An 18853-nucleotide genomic window follows, 5' to 3' on the forward strand; every position below is an offset into this window, starting at 1 on the left:
TAAACTGACACAAACACACCAACTCTAAACAATTATGAACTGAATTAATGGCTCCGAATCAATCTAACAATAGCAGATGTGTTGCTAGAACGTGAAACAATAAAGTGAAAGAAATAGAAGCTTATTTCTTCTTTAAAGGATTGGTTTATACAGAAATAAAGATTCTATCGTCGTTTACTCACCCTCATGTCTTTCTTCTGTGAGGAAAAACGTCCCAGTCACAAAGTGGACGGACACGTTGACAATAAAGTACAATAAAAGACTCATGTAAACTGTTAATATGACTCATATGATGTATTATCTTAGTAAAATGGCAGTTTTGCGAAATACTAAAGCAGCCGTTGCTGTGAAAACATTCGCGCTCGCGTTCATTTGAAATTGCCGCCTTTTGGACGTTCGTCGGGTCACGTGACTGACCGCGATGAGATTTGAGATAAGGTTTAGTTTGGGTTAAATAAAAGGAACTGAATAACTCAAAGATTATACTTTAAAACATTTTTTTTCATAAATAGGTAAATAATAGTAATGTGGCTACTCAGTATTTTTAAGTCAATAAATCATAGTTGTTTGTAGAAAATAGTTTTAATGTTTTCAGGTATGTATAAAACCAACATGCCAACAAAATGTTTTTTTAAGAGGAAAAAAACTAAGTATCACATGTTACAAAATAATATAAAGCAGCAAAAAGAAAAATCTGTAATGGTTTCTGAAAGGTCACATGACACGTTGAATTCGGTTTTTTGATTACAGCAATGAATTATATTTTACAATATATTCACATAGAAAACAATTGTAAATTGTAGCCTATTAAAATAAATACATTAATTATGATTATTTGACAATATTACTGTTTTCTTAATGTATTTTTGAATTATTAAAAAAAAATTAATGATACAAACCTTTGAATGGCAATGTGTCATTTGATCGAGGGGCCTGGGGTCTTGATGAGATCTCCAGTACAGACAGACTGATAGAGCCCTCCTCTGAGTGTGTGTGTGCGTGTGTGTGAGGGGCCGGACAGCTCTGATTCTCCAGCGTTGTGTCTGAGAGCGTGGAGAGATGCAGTGCTCATTTCACCAGCAGACTCTCAGTGTGTGTGTGTGCGTGCGTGTGTGTATGTGTGTGTGTCTATGGGACGGATCGCAGCTCCTCTCCTAGATGCTCCTCTACGCTCACAGGTGAGAGATCTTCACACTTCAGGTGTCTGGTTCTTATTTCTGCATTGCTCAGATGATTTGCTCCAAAGCGATGAATGTGATCAGTTCATGCTTTCGATGGGAATCGAACCCATGACCTTTGCGTTGCTACTCCAGAACTATATTATAGTGTCATGATGGTTTTTTATGTTTAATATCAGCACAAATGTCCTGCTGGATGATTAAATGAAGATCTCATGGAGGATTTTCCAAACATGACTAGATTTTGCTAAAAAAAAACGAAGCATATTTGTGAGTTTTTGACGTGGCTTCACGGTCATTTGATCATGTAACCTGATTTTCTGGAAAGTATTATAAATAAGGGTTGAAATATTGATAAGATCTTTAAACTGACCTACAGTATATATATATAAAATCTTTAAAAAATATATATATTTTATGACTATGAATGACTATGATTGATTTTTAATATGTAATGATTTTATATAGCCTATATTATTATTATTGATAATAATGAATATATGAAGTTGACTGTTAGGCTACATATAAATAGTTATATAAAGTTCCTATATTTTGAAAGCTTACATAGATATTTCAAATTGATTGATGAATTGTTGATTGATGTTGAAATGATTTTTATAGCATTATCCAGCCCATATATACTTTCTGTTCCACAAGGTGTTTGATAAGTTGGTGGCACCATCATAGAACTTTTGCAAGAGTTTAAGAACACTACGTTTTCAAATGGAACGTTCCATTACTATTCATACCAACAATTATTCAGACAGCAGATATCATATTTGATATTTTATGGGTGCAGGACATTATAGTTAATTTATGTAAGTGAGGCAATATAAAGTGAACTGTGAAATATAATACCCAAAGATTCCTCAAACAGTGGACTATTGGTAAAATTTGGGATCAAAAAATGATTCAGACACTTTGAGCTGAGCATGTTTTGAAGTGTTTTTCTGTAATTGCTGATGCCATCTGTTTAAACCACAGACTGAACTAAATCAAGCATTGCTTGCTAATTAGTTGGGCTAAATTGGTATTATATAATTGTTAACAGCTGACAGCAAATCAACCGAATTCATTACATTCCTTTCTGTCAAAGTTATCTGACATCATCAAGATGAATGAGTTCTTCTCATAGTTTATTACCTGAAGCGAATAAACTGAGATAATGTGAGAAATGTTGAAGGTGTACGAATAAATATTTTCGTTTGACTGTATAACCAAGGGGGAAAAAAAACAGCTGGTCATACATAAATTAAGTTTTCATCAAGCTGTTTGAGAATGTGGTTACACTTTATTTTAAGGTGTCTTTTGTTGAACTGTAATTATACATTTCAGTCTGCCTGTACATCAGGGTTAGGATTGTATGCAATTATGCATAGTTTATCGCTATGATAACAGTAAGTGCATGTAACAAAGACATCTTATTATAAAGTGTTACCATGAATATTTTTCTCTCCAGTGTCGATGATGTCATCCTCCGCTCGGATCGCGCTCGCGACGCTCTTCATCTGGGTTCTTCTTCTGTCGAGTCCCGCCGAATCCAAGCGGAACCGAGGCGCGATTCCTCACCCGGACAAGAACAACCAGCAGCAGCAGGAGGCGGCCCCGGCACCGGGTCCGGGCCCCGGAGGCAGGAGCAGCGGCTCGGAGGAGGTTCTGGAGTCCAGTCAGGAGGCTCTGCACGTCACCGAGCGCCGCTACCTGAAGCGGGACTGGTGCAAGACTCAGCCGCTCAAACAGACCATCCACGAGGAGGGCTGCGTCAGCCGCACCATCATCAACCGCTTCTGCTACGGACAGTGCAACTCCTTCTACATCCCGAGGCACGTGCGCAGAGAGGAGGGCGCGTTCCAGTCGTGCTCGTTCTGCAAGCCCAAGCGCTTCACCACCATGACCTTCACCCTCAACTGTCCTGACCAGCAGCCGCCGACGCGGAAGAAGCGCGTGCAGCGCGTCAAACAGTGCCGCTGCGTCTCCATCGAGCTGGACTAGAAGCGAGAGCGACGCGTCAGAACACACGGAAGAGACGCGTCTGTCAGCGTCACACACTACATAAACATCACCATTTATATCCGCCTGCAAACCAACTATGATCTGGCACCAAGGTCTTTAAGAGCGCGAAAGCAGTCAAATGTGTCCAAATTTTGACTATAGTGCGAAACTGAATCTAAAACCAGATGAGCTCATTAATTGAGAGATGCATGATTAAAATAAGTTTAACTGCAGGACTACTGAACTCTAATAAAACAAAATAAGAATTGTCAGAATGCACCCAAATATTTTGACTAGCAGTGCATTTAATCTAAAACTAGAGTTTTAAAAATGTAAATATTATTTTATGATTCAACATGCCGTTTTCTGAGCTCTTTTATTGAGAGATGCATGCAGTTTTTGTGTTTCTAACAAAAGTTTAACTTTTTTGAGAATGTGGCATTCATTTGAGAAGGCATTCATTTGATTGGTCACAGAAATGATTTTGTATTCATTTTGTACTATTGTTTTAAATATAAAAAAAATCATAATACAAATTTTTATTAGTAGTGCATGTGCCTATTTGACATAAAAAATGTCATATTTAATCTAAAATTCGTGTTTTTAACATGTAAATATTAGTTTATGATTCAACGTTCATGTTTTGAGCTAATTAATTGAGAGATGCATGATTCAAAGTATTTGTACTTTTATAAACAAAGTTTAACTACACAATTACTGAGAACCAGTAAAAAAAAGCATTTACAAATGGTCAAGGACCTCACATTGCATTGATTTCACTGGTCAAAATCCTAATACTTTCAATGTATTTTTAATGAGAAATCATGACTGCACATGTTTATATGCTGAAGAACTTCCAGATCCTTCCGAGTACGAGTCTGTCAGCTTCATTCATCTCCAAATCTAGAGCGTTTAAAGACTGATAGTTTCCACTATGTGGAACGACTTTAATAAGACACTGTTCTTCATCTTTCTGCTGAGTTTCTTCATGCTATTCCTCTATTTATAATATCAGTCATAAAGATTATATGCAGTTTAGTTGTGAAGAGCGAGTGATCACACATGTTGTGTATGCATGCTTGTATGAAGATGAAAACAAATGAAACAAATCAAATGATTTGAATGTAAATATTTCTAATGATACACCAAAAATACAATGCAAAGAAATGAGAAGACATGTTTTGTAGATGCTGATGTCCAAAACATTTATTGCACCTAATAAAAGTCACAGAAAACGACGATAAAATCTGACACTGAAATAACTGTTTCACGAAATAACTGGATAAATTACAGAATTCATTACACATGAATCAACTTCCTGAAAACCTCCATTCTGTGAATAAACAGGGCTTTGACTTTAACAGCATCAGATGTTGTTATAATAATAATAATATGATTCGTTCCTCAATGCATGGATATGATTTGGTATTTGCATAGGCTTCACCAGTGAGGAGGAGGAGTGTAAAAGTGCTTCATCAAGTTTCATTCAGGCGAAAGGAGAACGTGGTGACACACCGAGACAGATAATAACCATCTTCTGATTTCAGACCATGTTTGATGATTAGATATTACTGATGTTTCTTCACCATTCGTTTCAGCCGGCTTCTTTCTTCCGCAGTCGCTCTTTCTGTCAAAGAGAGCATGAGAATTAATGCATTTATCCAAAGCATGTTTGATCAGCTCGTGCATTCACGAGAATCGATCCGATCGATTGATATGAAGCATAAAATGAAGATCTAAAAGAGTAAAAAAAGCACTAGGTAAAATAAATAAATAAATAGTTTAGCACAAAAATAGCACATAAAACAGTCAAAAATAGCACATAAAATGCATCTATTATATGTTTGATTGGTCACAGAAGTTATTTTATTCTACAGTATTTGTCATCTTTTCTCACCAGACTGTTTTCGTTGGTCTTCTTCGTCTCCACTTTCTTCTCGGCTGTGATTTTCTGCACGGTTTGCTGAGCTTCTTTCAGTCTAAAACGAAAAAGCACAACATTTAACCAAAAATATAACTCTGTCATTCATTTCCGAGTTTCTTCTTCTGATTTTTTAAAGCAGCATATGTAGAGTCTGAGTCAACATTTCCTGTTAAACAAGCTGTTTTCATGTTTAAACTTCACTAAAGTTTGTTAGATTTATGCTTGAGATGAGAAAACACTACCGAGAAACAAAAAAAAATAAACTCCACTTCTCTAAATCTCTTCACTTCAGACTCGGCGAGCGTCTGTGAGACGGATGGTCCTCACCTCTCTTTGAAGATGTTTTTATTCTCTCGGTTCCAGGTGCTCTTGAAATCATTGCAGAACTCGTACCACAGCATGAAGACGTAGTTTGGAGAAACCTCCTTCTCTCCAGACTTGGGTTTGAGCCCGAAGTACTTCACCATGTCCTGGAAGCTACGAGACAACATGAGAAGTCAGAGACGGTACCCACGCTCAACATGAAGAGAATCAGAACACACTGTATTGAAACAAGCAGACTCCTAGCTTCTAAAACATTTCTTATAACATTCTGCTATTATGAGAACATCTGGTTTTCTGGTGGATAGAACTTTAATTTTCTTATAATCAATCAGAGGAATGTCTCTGAAACTGTAGCGGCTGCTGTCGTGATCATACGATGAGACGATTGAACAGAAACTTGAACACAACGTGCCATTAGTGGCAGAAAAACCCTCTCAGCGGCCGAGATTAACGATCAGGACAGATCACACTGTGACGGTTGGGTTATGGGAAAAACACAAGGAGAAGGTAGGATCCAATTGCAGGTGAGGTTTATTGCACAAACAGGATAAATACAAAATAAAACTGTCTAGAGAGACAAACCAAACAAAAAGGGAACCGGATGAAACGGATAAGAATGCGGATGAACAAGAAGGTAACGAGAAGACTCACAAGACAAGCACAACTCACACATAGGGTAAGGACTCCATAAAGACGACAGAGAAAGACAGCTCTATATAGGGAGACTAATGACTAAGGATAGTCAACACCTGTGCGATTTAATTGGAGTGCAATTACTGTGACGACATGACCAGACAAGCGGAATTAAAGTGCCTATGGTGAAGTGCCTAAGGAGAAGTGCGCTCACTAGGGGACACCCAGGAAACAGAGACTGATAGCGTGACATTACCCCCTCCCCTACGGAGCAGCTACCAGATGCTCCACCTGAAACCCCGGAAAACCCAACAGAAAAAGAGGTAGGAGGGAGGTGAAGCGGAGGCGGACTAGGGGGAGGGACGGAGGGTCAGAAAACAGAGACAAACAACCAGGTGAAAAGGAGAGACAAAGACAGGACAACCAGGTAAAATGGAAGAAAAGAGACGGAACAACCAGACGTGATGGAAAGGCAGAGACAGGAAGGTGTAACACAAAACAAGGAGTCCAGGAGGGTGGTGGACCGGCGGAAGGAAAGAGGGGAGGGACGGAGGGCCAGGTCCAACGGAGGAAAATAGAAAAAACAAAAAACAAATGAAAACAAAAACATTGGTAAATGGAGGACATTAGGTGATGCCCACCCGGGCGGAACAGAGGGCCATCACACCCATGTGGTCAAAGCAGAAGACCCCCCAGGGCGGAGCGGAAGGCCACCACCTCCACGTGGTCGCGGCCGAAGTCCCCCAGGGCGGAGCGGATGACCACCACGTCCTCATGGTCACCGTCGGAGTCCCCCAGGGCGAAGCGGTCTCGGGCACCGCATCGGGAACGGTTTCGGGCCCCGCCTCGGTCTCCGGAACCGCAACGGACACCGCCTCGGCTTCGGGCCCCGCCTCGGCCTCCGGAAAAGCATCGGGCACCGCCTCGGCCTTGGGCACCGCCTCGGCCTCCGGAACAGCATCGGGCACCGCCTCGGCCTCCGGAACAGCATCGGGCACCGCCTCGGCCACCACTTCGGTCTCGGCCTCTGGAACAGCATCGGGCACCGCCTCGGCATCGGCCTCGGGAACAGCATCGAGCTCCGCCTCGGCATCGGGCACCGCATCGGCCTCTGGAACAGCATCGGGCACCGCGTCGGCCTCTGGAACAGCATCGGGCACCGCCTCGGGAACAGCCTCGGCCTCGGGAACAGCCTCGGCCTCGGGAACAGCCTCGGCCTCGGGAACAGCCTCGGCCTCGGGAACAGCCTCGGCCTCGGGAACAGCCTCGGCCTCGGGAACAGCCTCGGCCTCGGGAACAGCATCGGCCTCCGCCTCGGCCTCTGGAACAGCATCGGGCTCCGCCTCGGCATCGGGCACCGCATCGGCCTCTGGAACAGCATCGGGCACCGCCTCGGCCACCACGTCGGTCTCGGCCTCTGGAACAGCATCGGGCACCGCCTCGGCATCGGCCTCTGGAACAGCCTCGGGCACCACCTCGGGCACGGCCTCGGGAACAGCATCGGCCTCGGGAACAGCATCGGGCTCCGCCTCGGCATCGGGCACCGCATCGGCCTCTGGAACAGCATCGGGCACCGCGTCGGCCTCTGGAACAGCATCGGGCACCGCCTCGGCATCGGGCACCGCCTCGGCATCGGGCACCGCCTCGGGAACTGCATCGGGCACCGCCTCGGGAACTGCATCGGGCACCGCCTCGGGAACTGCATCGGGCACCGCCTCGGCATTGGGCACCACCTCGGGCACCGCCTCGGCATCGGGAACAGCCTCGGGCACCGCCTCGGGAACTGCATCGGGAACAGCATCGGCATCGGCCTCTGGAACAGCATCGGGCACCGCCTCGGCATCGGGCACAGCATCGGGCACCGCCTCGGCATCGGGCACCGCCTCGGCATCGGGAACAGCATCGGCATCGGGAACAGCATCGGCAACAGCATCGGCATCGGCCTCTGGAACAGCATCGGGCACCGCCTCGGCATTGGGCACCACCTCGGGCACCGCCTCGGCATCGGGAACAGCCTCGGGCTCCGCCTCGGGAACAGCCTCGGGCCCCGCCTCGGTCTCCGGAAAAGCATCGGACACCACCTCGGCCTTGGGCACCGCCTCGGCCTCCGGAACAGCATCGGGCACCGCCTCGGCCACCACTTCGGTCTCGGCCTCTGGAACAGCATCGGGCACCGCCTCGGCATCGGCCTCGGGAACAGCATCGGCCTCGGGAACAGCATCGGCCTCCGCCTCGGCATCGGCCTCTGGAACAGCATCGAGCTCCGCCTCGGCATCGGGCACCGCATCGGCCTCTGGAACAGCATCGGGCACCGCGTCGGCCTCTGGAACAGCATCGGGCACCGCGTCGGCCTCTGGAACGGCATCGGGCACCGCCTCGGCATCGGGCACCGCCTCGGCATCGGGCACCGCCTCGGCATCGGGCACCGCCTCGGCATCGGGCACCGCCTCGGGAACTGCATCGGGCACCGCCTCGGGAACTGCATCGGGCACCGCCTCGGGAACTGCATCGGGCACCGCCTCGGGAACTGCATCGGGCACCGCCTCGGGAACTGCATCGGGCACCGCCTCGGGAACTGCATCGGGCACCACCTCGGGCACCGCCTCGGCATCGGGAACAGCCTCGGGATCGGCCTCTGGAACAGCATCGGGCACCGCCTCGGGAACAGCATCGGCATCGGCCTCTGGAACAGCATCGGGCACCGCCTCGGCATTGGGCACCACCTCGGGCACCGCCTCGGCATCGGGAACAGCCTCGGGCTCCGCCTCGGGAACAGCCTCGGGCACCGCGTCGGCCTCTGGAACAGCATCGGGCACCGCCTCTGCATCGGCCTCTGGAACAGCATCGGGCTCCGCCTCGGGAACTGCATCGGGCTCCGCCTCGGGAACTGCATCGGGCACCACCTCGGGCACCGCCTCGGCATCGGGCACCGCCTCGGGAACTGCATCGGACACCACCTCGGGCACCGCCTCGGCATCGGGAACAGCCTCGGGCTCCGCCTCGGGAACAGTCTCGGGCACCGCGTCGGCCTCTGGAACAGCATCGGGCACCGCCTCTGCATCGGCCTCTGGAACAGCATCGGGCACCGCCTCGGCATCGGGCACCGCCTCGGCATCGGGCACCACCTCGGCCTCGGGAACTGCATCGGGCTCCGCCTCGGGAACTGCATCGGGCTCCGCCTCGGGAACTGCATCGGGCTCCGCCTCGGGAACTGCATCGGGCTCCGCCTCGGGAACTGCATCGGGCACCGCATCGGGAACAGCCTCGGCCTCTGGGACTTTCTCCAGGCCTTGAGGGACGGTCGACGCCTGTCTCCTCCTCCTCCGTCCTCCACGATGGCGAGTCGGCGGCACCTTGTCTGGAGACTCAGGCGTTGAGTCGTCCATCTTAAGCTGTGGCTCTGGGCTGGCGACCCTCCTGTGCTGTGGTGCTAGGCTGGTGGCCATCTTGTGCTGTGGCGCTGGGCAGGTGGCAGTCTTGTCTGGAAACTCTGGTGTGGTTGTTGCATTCCACTGAGCACGATGGTGCAGGTATTTGGTAAACCCCCAAAAGTCCAGGATCTCTAACCCCTTCATCTCCCATTGAGGTAAAGGATCATCCAGGCAATTATTAAACAAATCTTTTAGTGCTGCATCATTGTAACCTAACCCGACTGCCAAAGTCCAAAACACTTGCGCCAGGCCACCCACCTCGCTTCCCTTTTGATGAAGGGTGGTTAAGTTCCGGAATCTCCCCCTCCGTTCCTCCATGGTGGCTGGGGAACAGATTCGAAATCTCACACCGCTGGATCTAGGCATGATGGAGTCCTTCTGTGACGGTTGGGTTATGGGAAAAACACAAGGAGAAGGTAGGATCCAATTGCAGGTGAGGTTTATTGCACAAACAGGATAAATACAAAATAAAACTGTCTAGAGAGACAAACCAAACAAAAAGGGAACCGGATGAAACGGATAAGAATGCGGATGAACAAGAAGGTAACGAGAAGACTCACAAGACAAGCACAACTCACACATAGGGTAAGGACTCCATAAAGACGACAGAGAAAGACAGCTCTATATAGGGAGACTAATGACTAAGGATAGTCAACACCTGTGCGATTTAATTGGAGTGCAATTACTGTGACGACATGACCAGACAAGCGGAATTAAAGTGCCTATGGTGAAGTGCCTAAGGAGAAGTGCGCTCACTAGGGGACACCCAGGAAACAGAGACTGATAGCGTGACACACACATGACATGAACCCAGGGGAAACTAATATATTACAGCGCTCACAAACTGAACAATAAAATGGTGTAAATATAAATGAAAATAAACTAGATTCATCAGCCTCCTGATGGCAGGACAAATATATTAGAGTGGTCACAAACTGAAAATAATAAAATTAAATAAATTAAAATAAAAAATGAAAATAAATAATGCTAGATTAAATAAAAAAATAAATAAAAATAAAATAAAAATACGAGATTCATCACTCCTGACAGCAGGACATAAATAAAAATAATAATAATAAATAAATAAATGAATAAATAAATTAAATAAAATACAAGATTCATCACTCCTGAAACCAGGACATAAAGTAAAATAAAGTAAAATAAAATAAAATAAAATAAAAAATAAAATAAAATAAAATAAAATAACATTTAATAAAATTTAATTAAATTAAATACGTTACTAAGAATGTTCCAGGAACGTTACTTTAAGAGCGGTTTGTTCGGGGCTTGTTCTCATGTTTAATAGCAGTTGGTTTGTCAGATAACAGTGCTGATGGTGTTGAGTGTTTAAAGGACACATGTGGACGGCCGTGTCACTTTAACGAAGATCCTGACTGCTGCTCCTGCGATCCGAGTCCCAGCGATTAACCAGAGAAGAAGCCACACTTCTGATCAATACTGGCCAATTCAACACCTTCATTATCACGTACACATCTGCAGTTTATACACGTGTGTGTGCGTGTGTGTGTGTGTGTGTGCGTGTCACTTTGTTTTGTTTCAGGTTACAAAAAACTCTCAAATCTAAACAAGGAAAAATAATCAATATGCTTTGTTTGTCCTTTTCCGCTCTATGAAAAGTTCCAGATATTTTGCAGCGGACGGCTTGCACATAAATCAGCACAAACAGTGTTTGTGAACACACACGATAAGAGCGAGTCTGCAGACAGAAGAGCATCACACACACCTGCTCCTCACACAGAACACAGATTTACACACACACACACACACACTCAACTTTCTGTTCATCTGTGCATCATGAACAATTAAATGCATCTCGGTTTCCACAAAATATTAACGTTCTCAACATCAGAAATGTTTCTGGAGCAGTAAATCATCACATTATTCTGCTTTCTGAAGTTTCTCACCTCTTCTGAGCCTCCTGCAGCTGCTCGTCTTCAGTCTCGTACTCCGTTTGAGCTGTCAATCAAAACACATCACAACTTCTCAATCCCTTCTTCAGTGAGATTAACCTGCTTCTCACCAGAAAAACACCCCGGATCCTCAAGGAAACCATTAGAAAAATACTACAAATTTACATCATTTCATGTGAACATACCTTGAAGGAAGTTTGAATTGTGTGCGCAAAAGTGTTTAGTTTTACTTTTACACACTTACAATAAAAACAGCAGATTTGTGCTTTTGTAAAATAAAGAAAACAGACGGAATGCGTGTTGTCATCCTTTCCTTTCCATGAAGCTTATTACTTAAATAGGCTATACATTCCCCTTAAATCATCCCATTTTGTGCCAGGTCTTGAAAACCTACATCCTCACTCTCTAAACCTGTAATTTCGCAGGTTTATTTTATTGTTATTCACATTTAATCACTGTTCTCGCATCTCTTACTGTGGTAAACATGCAGGAAGGGAAATTAAAGATTTATAGCCATGAACTAAGAATTATTAATTCGTTCACTTATTTTAGTTAAATCATGAGTTAAGGAACAAAATTAATGAAACATGAAGAGTGGCCACAAATTAATAAGTCGTAGGAACGAATAAACATGTTTTAGGAATAAATACCTATCTGTTCTGTGTCCCAGAGCCGAACAGCTGAAGGTGATGTTTTTGGGACTCACCGGTGCTGACGAAGGTCTCCATCTTGTCCTTAAAGGGCTGTAGGTGTTCCTCAGAGGAGTTTTCACACACCTGCTCGACCTCCTTCACACACGCTGCAGGACAAACACATGAAGAATTAGAAATATTCACTGATCATTTACTGCATACGGCCCGCTCAAACAAATACACACGTCAGACATCACATCGCATATCAGTCCCATCCAGTTGTTATCAAAATAGAGCAGCTGATGTCACATGCAGTTCATTTATCACATTCGACATGGAAGGTCAAGTGCATTGCATTGTAGAGCGGACACATTCCCGTAACACACCGCATATTAACTACATATTACGGGAATGATATTAGATTGTGAACTGATGGGCTGCTGAATGTTGGCAGAAAGGTGGTGAATTAATTAAGTGCAGGTGACTTCTGCATATCACGTTACCAGCACATCCATAAACGAGTGAAACGAGAAACATGAGGAGGTGTGTGAATCTCATCTCAAACAGATGAGCATCAAAGACGCTTCTGGAGCGAATTCAACGGAACCAGAGCAAGAATGCTTTTGATTTCCGGACCGACTGTTCTGGTGTCAAACATGAGACTCGTTTATGAGTTTCCTAATGATTTCAGAGTGTGCAGCTCATTATGATATCTGTCTGACACCACATCATCATCATCATCATCTCAGTGCATGCTTCGCATCTTTGAGCCAATCAGCTGAGCTGTAAATGTCACGTGATGACACAACTGTCTTGTAAGAGACTGATCTCTGAAGCAGCACAGATGTGGATGGAGTTTGAGCCGCTGTTCGTTTGTGTTGTTTGTGCTCCTCTGAGTCTCTGTTGTGCTTTACACAAACAGACAGAAATCACTCAACAGCTCCGTTCTCCCCCCTCCAAACATGAACACATGGCGTATGTTTAGCATTAATGAATCTAGTAAATACCTGCATGTGTAGTTCATTGCTGTAATATGGATTTTTATAAAGCTTTGTTTTTATATAAACCACATACTTCTACAAAACGGCATTTGCAACTGATTGATCATTTTTTTAATGCATTTAATCAGTCTTGCTGTGAACAATATAACTGTACATTTGTCAGGGTTATTGTAGAATCACTGATATATTATTATATTTTTTGGTTAATATTTTTTATTTAATTACATTTTGAAAACTCAAAAGTTTTCAAAATGATAGAATGGAATTTTACTCTAACATTTGTATAACCAAGAAATAATATTCCTTAAACATAAAAAACTGGTGTTTTAATGTTGAGAGAACATTCAAATGTTACGTTATCATAAAGTTTTCAAATATACAAGTAAATGGAAAATAAACAATAAAATGGAATGTTTGTCATACATACGCATAACTACGAGAGATATAATAATACATTAAAAAAGGGACATTTTGATGAAATTAAATGTTTGCACAACGTTCAAATAACCAATCAAATAAAAGTCAAACTAAATGTTTTTTAAATTATATAATGGAATTTTACTCTAACGTTGGCAACCAATAAAAACAACATGCTTAAAAGAATGTAAAAATTGTTGTTTTAAATGTTGAGAGAACATTTAAATGTAACAAACGTTGTGAAAATAACAAAATGGAACGTTCTTTAAATGTTTGCATAACCAAGAACCAACAGTCCTTAGATACAAAAAAACAACAGTGTTCTAAACATTAGAGATAATATTCAAATGTAACTTTTTCATAATGTTTTCAAAATGATGAAACGGAACGTACGTCTAACATTCACATGACCAAGAAGAAACATTCTTTAAATGTAACAAACAGGTGTTTTAAATGTGAGGAAAACATTCAGATTTAGTGTTTTTTCATGATGTTTTCAAACTGATAGAAAATAATGTTCCTCTAATGTTCCTAATACATTAAAAACTGGACATTTTGAATGGTATATTTGTACCCAACGCTGGAGTATGTATAACGCCGACAGCTGGTTATCGAACCCTCCAGACTCATACGAGTTTCAGACATCCACACACTAACACTGCATCGTTTAGAACTCAGACGTGTGAGTAAACTGAGTAAAGCTGTTATCCTTTGATAGCCATTACTCATGCGATGATGTTTGTCTTTTGTCATTAAAATGTAAGAAAAACAGCTGTGCTTTTGGTCTCTGAAGTCTTTTTGGTCTCTTTTGTGTTTTCATTATTTTGCCCAAAGTTGCCTGGATATTCCTGTGTTCTCTGTGCATGAAGCTGTTAGTGGGGTTTTGTTTTTGTAATTGCGGTTGTGCTTCCCAGGGATATTACACGCTCCACCAGCAGAATAATCAAAAGAGCAGTGATGACCCAAGACAGAACATATGGGTTCATGTTTCTCTCCGGCCGTGATTAATACTTTAGTTTGTTTCACCCATTAACCTTACTTCAGCTTTTAAACGCTGTATAGAGTACGCTCAATACAGAAAAGAGAAAATACTTTAGAAAACTATTTTATTTAATGCTAGAATTCAAGCTAAGATGCATCTGATCAATGCATTTATCTGAATTAATTATGATATACACTACCCTTTTTTTACACTACTATTTTTTTATGTTTTTTATAGAAGATTCTTCTGCTCAAGTCTGCATTTATTTAATTAAGAAATAGAGTAAAAACTTTGAAATATTATTAGAATTTAAAATAACTGTTTTCTGTGTGAATCTGTGTTAAAGTGTAATGTATTTCTGTGATGTGCAGCTGTACTTTCAGCATCATTACTTACATTATTTAATATTTCAATTCTGTTTTCTGTTTACATTTTTCTGGCATACATTTTTAATGATTGGATTCAATTGTAACCCCCTGAACACAAAACAGTAATTTTATTTTTTTCTGTAATTAAATTTTAAGATTTGACAGTCTTTAGCATTTGCACAAAAAAAAATAAAAAATAAAAATAAAAAAATAGAATCAACTAAAAAACGAATCATTTTTGGACCATTTTTATGCAACTCTTCTGGGTGAAACTGTATTTTTTCAATGAATCGTTTGAATGAATGACTCAGTGACTCACTTTGCGTCACATATTGACAAAATAACCCAAGAAGAGTCAATGAAACAATCTGAACTACTCTGTTTAGTGAATAGATTCAAAAGAGTCACCGGAACAAAGCTGTTGTTCAAGTTGACTCTATTTTTTTTAATGAATCATCTGAACGAATGATTCAGTGAATCATCTTGTGCCACATACGGACAAAGTAACCTGAGAGGAGGCACTTAATCAATCTGTGAATCAGTTCACTAAACCGATTCACTGGGAGGAAGGTCACTATTAACATCTTTTCCATTTAATGGTCACATTTTAAGGACGACTACAGTTTTCCAATGTGAGATGCTGTCGTTTATCTTCAGCGTTAGATAAGCACAACACCACAGACAAACGAGTGAGATTCATACCTGTCAGCTCCTTCTTTAACTTGCGAAGGTCTTTTGCGAGATCTTCAAACTTGACCTGAGCGGCGTGGAAGAGATCCTGAGGTTCGGGAAGCGGGAAAACGCTCTTCTCTGTTCCTGCGTTCTGAAACAACAACAACAACAACAACACGAAAGCTTAGTTTCCATCCACCTATTGTAATGCACATATTGGGATATCGCATGAAAAGATGCTGGATGGTGCAAAAAATCCTAAAAATGCGCATAAAACAACATGTGCGCTTAATTAGGATAAATGTACGTATAAACATGCATATAATTGACATTACTGAATAAATTCAAATCAAATTAATGCGCATCAACTGTGTTTTATTCGCAAACTGTTTTATGCGATATTACAATTTTGCGCATAAATTTAATTCGCAAGTTAGCATGAAAACATAGCTAATCTGTCCGAAAGAAAAGAAAAGAAAGAGAAACTTTCAGCTTGTAACTCTAGATTTTTGTCATTTTCACAATACTAATATCTAAACATTCTTAAATTAAGATACACTTACTTAAAATGCATAAAGATCAAATACAAAGAGATTGTTTTATGAGAAACTGAAAATGAAATGAGTTTCTGCTTAAAACGAGAACAAATATCTGCTAGTGAAAGCAATCTGGAATGCAGTGAAATACAATAAAAAATAATTTTAGTGAACGGGAATCAAATAAAAACAGCTGTACCTCGTCCATGTTTCGCAGGTAGTATGACACCACATAATCCACCAGACTCATACGGTTGTCCTGATGGGAAACGAGCTCGTTAGCAGTGACCAATCAAATCTTAACCAAGTTCAGCTCAGCTACTAGAGATTTAGAATAGAACTGACTGTAGACATGAGTGTTATTTTGGTAACACTTTACAATGAGTGTTACTATTATTTCCGTACCCTGCTCTTGACGTCTTTTAATTTAGGCAGAATGTCCAGTCCGAATCCGTCTGCTTGTCCTCGGGTTCGGTTTCCTCCGTTCATGTAGTTCCCAAACGCCAGGATGAGGCCGATCACGTCCCTCACGCTGTCATTCTCAAGAAAAGTCTGGAAAGACACTTACATCTGTGAGCCGTGAAAATATGTCAACTTTGGTTGAATTTCAGGTTTTCACAAAAATAGACCTCGTTTAACGATCTCAATGCTCCAGTAATTAAACATCAAAAAATGATCATTATTTGTTGGTTTTCTCTGCTCGCTTTCTGGTTATGAACATTTATGACACATAATCACAGTATTTAAATATTCATGCAAACATAATCTGTTATGATTTTAAAAGAATTGGTGAATTATATTAGATTACACTCATGCATTTAGCAGACGCTTTTATCTAAGGCAACTTACAATGCATTCAGGAATCAAACCCTCAACCTTTCACTCTGCTAACACGATGCTCTACCACTGAGCCACAGGAACTACTTCTGAACTGTTTTTCTGAGTTAAATCCTATTGTTTAGATCTAAAATGAAAAAAGTAATGCACTAAGCCTATTATTTTCTTTCTTATAATTGTTCTGCTGCTGTTGTTGTTTGCATCGTTTTTATTTTTAATAGCAAAGATCAAATTAAAAATGGCTATATTGTGATTATTAATATAGTGATTTATTTTAAGAAAGGAAGTGGAGGAAGCCACTTTTTCAACTTGATTTTTCTCAAAACTCAACTGAAATTGTTCATATATAATTTTGAAGGTATTTTGATGGAGAATGTGAAAATAAAAATAACTTTAAAAAAAACTAATAGCACATTGTGACTTATAGTTTCCAGCACCGGTCACATCTTTCAGACTAATCTAGTGAATTTATAATATCATGTATAATTAGTATATCATGTATAATCACGTAAAAAAAAAAAAAAAAACAATAAATAAATATATATATATATATATATATATATATATATATATATATATATATATATATATATATATATATATATATATATATTTATTTATTTTTATTTATAAAAATGTATATATTTTTTAAATAAAGTTTTTTATTTCTGATTTAATGTTTTTTTTTTTTTTTTTTTTGATGAAATAAAAGCTAATTACTTAATTTTTGGAAAGTCCAATAAAATAACGAGTCTGAAACACTGGTTTCTTACTCTGGAAATGGAAAGTAAAATAAAATATATGTATATAATAATACATCATGCCATTGATTGCATATCTGGTTGCATATTGCACATTAATTTAATTTCCAATTTAATTATTTAGCATTTTTTAATCCTGAAATTAAAAGAAAAGATTAAATCATTTGGCAGTTGATGAAATAATGCATTAAAAAAATGTTTGATGTTGCTTTTTGTTGATTTGTCACTGGTTCGTCACTTGATTTAGTAAATGGAGTCAAATTGAGTGCTTTGCATTGAGGGAAGAATATTCTAGTTACACTGGTTGTATAATGCAGATTTATAGAAAAATAGAAGTGGTTTCAGATCTTTCTTGTACCTTGCTCACAGCAGAGATGATGTCCACCTTCTGATGGACGGATGATATGGAGTCCACGAACACAGACTGGAATATGATGCAGTGCGCGCGGCGGGCGAAGTCGGGAATCTGCGAGAGTTCGTACAGGAATCTGCGCAGGAAGAGGACAGAGATCAAACAGCCTTCTCACGGACGCAAGTACGTGTGATTAAGCTGAATATCAGCGGCACGTGTCACAGAGCATCGCTGCACTCCTGTTTGACTCACTGCAGCGAGGGTCAAAGGTCACACACAGCTGGCTGACAGGAGAGCTTCGTGCAGCGCGTGAGAGCTCATCTCTCAGCCTTCAGTTCATTAAAAACAACCCCCTGACACACCTGACATTCAGAGAGGCCTTTACTGTCATAATAAAGTCTTATTTAATCATCCCAAGTCTGATGTTGTGTTACTGAGGCCAGTTCTTGTCTGGTACATTACAAATAATGGAATATGTTTTATACTCAGTGTTTGTTTTACTGTCATTGATGTACAGCACTGTCATCATTTTTAAGATTCTGAATTAGATTTAATTTATTTTGTACATTTTCTGCTTTCATGTTAATTTTAATTCAAGTTTTAGAAAATTGTAAAAAAAAAAAAAAAAAATTATATAATTAAATCATTTAAATTTTTGTAATTTTGTAATTGTTTTAAAATGTTTATTTATTACTTTTTACTTCAGTATCTTTAGTTAATTTAGTACATCAAATTAAACTAAGCAAAAATTTGAAAATTTGCCGAAAAATATAGATTTTAGTTTTTATTATATTTTATTTCAGTCAATATTTATTTTCTTTCAACACGAAAAAAATATTCACTGAATTTACATTTTTTAAGGAAAGAGGTTGCAATCAATTT

At 41.3% G+C, this 18853-nt stretch overlaps 2 protein-coding genes across 3 annotated transcripts in view; one reads left to right on the plus strand and one right to left on the minus strand.

Annotated features, from left to right (window-relative positions):
* The first annotated feature begins 1090 nt into the window (after window positions 1-1090).
* Window positions 1091-3369, plus strand: LOC127976779 (gremlin-1). Its single transcript, XM_052581445.1, has 2 exons — window positions 1091-1178; window positions 2638-3369. Exon 2 carries the CDS (start codon window positions 2643-2645, stop codon window positions 3168-3170), a length of 528 nt encoding a protein of 175 aa, XP_052437405.1. The 5' UTR covers window positions 1091-1178; window positions 2638-2642; the 3' UTR covers window positions 3171-3369.
* A 980-nt stretch (window positions 3370-4349) lies between these two features.
* LOC127976773 (formin) overlaps window positions 4350-18853 on the minus strand; it is a 36493-nt gene continuing 21989 nt past the window's right edge. For both annotated transcript variants that reach the window (XM_052581429.1, XM_052581430.1), the window contains exons 10-18: window positions 17978-18107; window positions 16427-16573; window positions 16221-16280; window positions 15516-15636; window positions 12120-12212; window positions 11408-11459; window positions 5422-5571; window positions 5068-5149; window positions 4350-4797 (exon numbers count right to left, since the gene is read on the minus strand). In XM_052581429.1, coding sequence (XP_052437389.1) covers window positions 4765-4797; window positions 5068-5149; window positions 5422-5571; window positions 11408-11459; window positions 12120-12212; window positions 15516-15636; window positions 16221-16280; window positions 16427-16573; window positions 17978-18107 — 868 coding nt within the window. In that variant the 3' untranslated portion in view covers window positions 4350-4764. The remainder of the gene's footprint in view (window positions 4798-5067; window positions 5150-5421; window positions 5572-11407; window positions 11460-12119; window positions 12213-15515; window positions 15637-16220; window positions 16281-16426; window positions 16574-17977; window positions 18108-18853) is intronic.

This window comes from Carassius gibelio, chromosome B17, assembly GCF_023724105.1.
Source record: "Carassius gibelio isolate Cgi1373 ecotype wild population from Czech Republic chromosome B17, carGib1.2-hapl.c, whole genome shotgun sequence".
NCBI lineage: Eukaryota > Metazoa > Chordata > Actinopteri > Cypriniformes > Cyprinidae > Carassius > Carassius gibelio.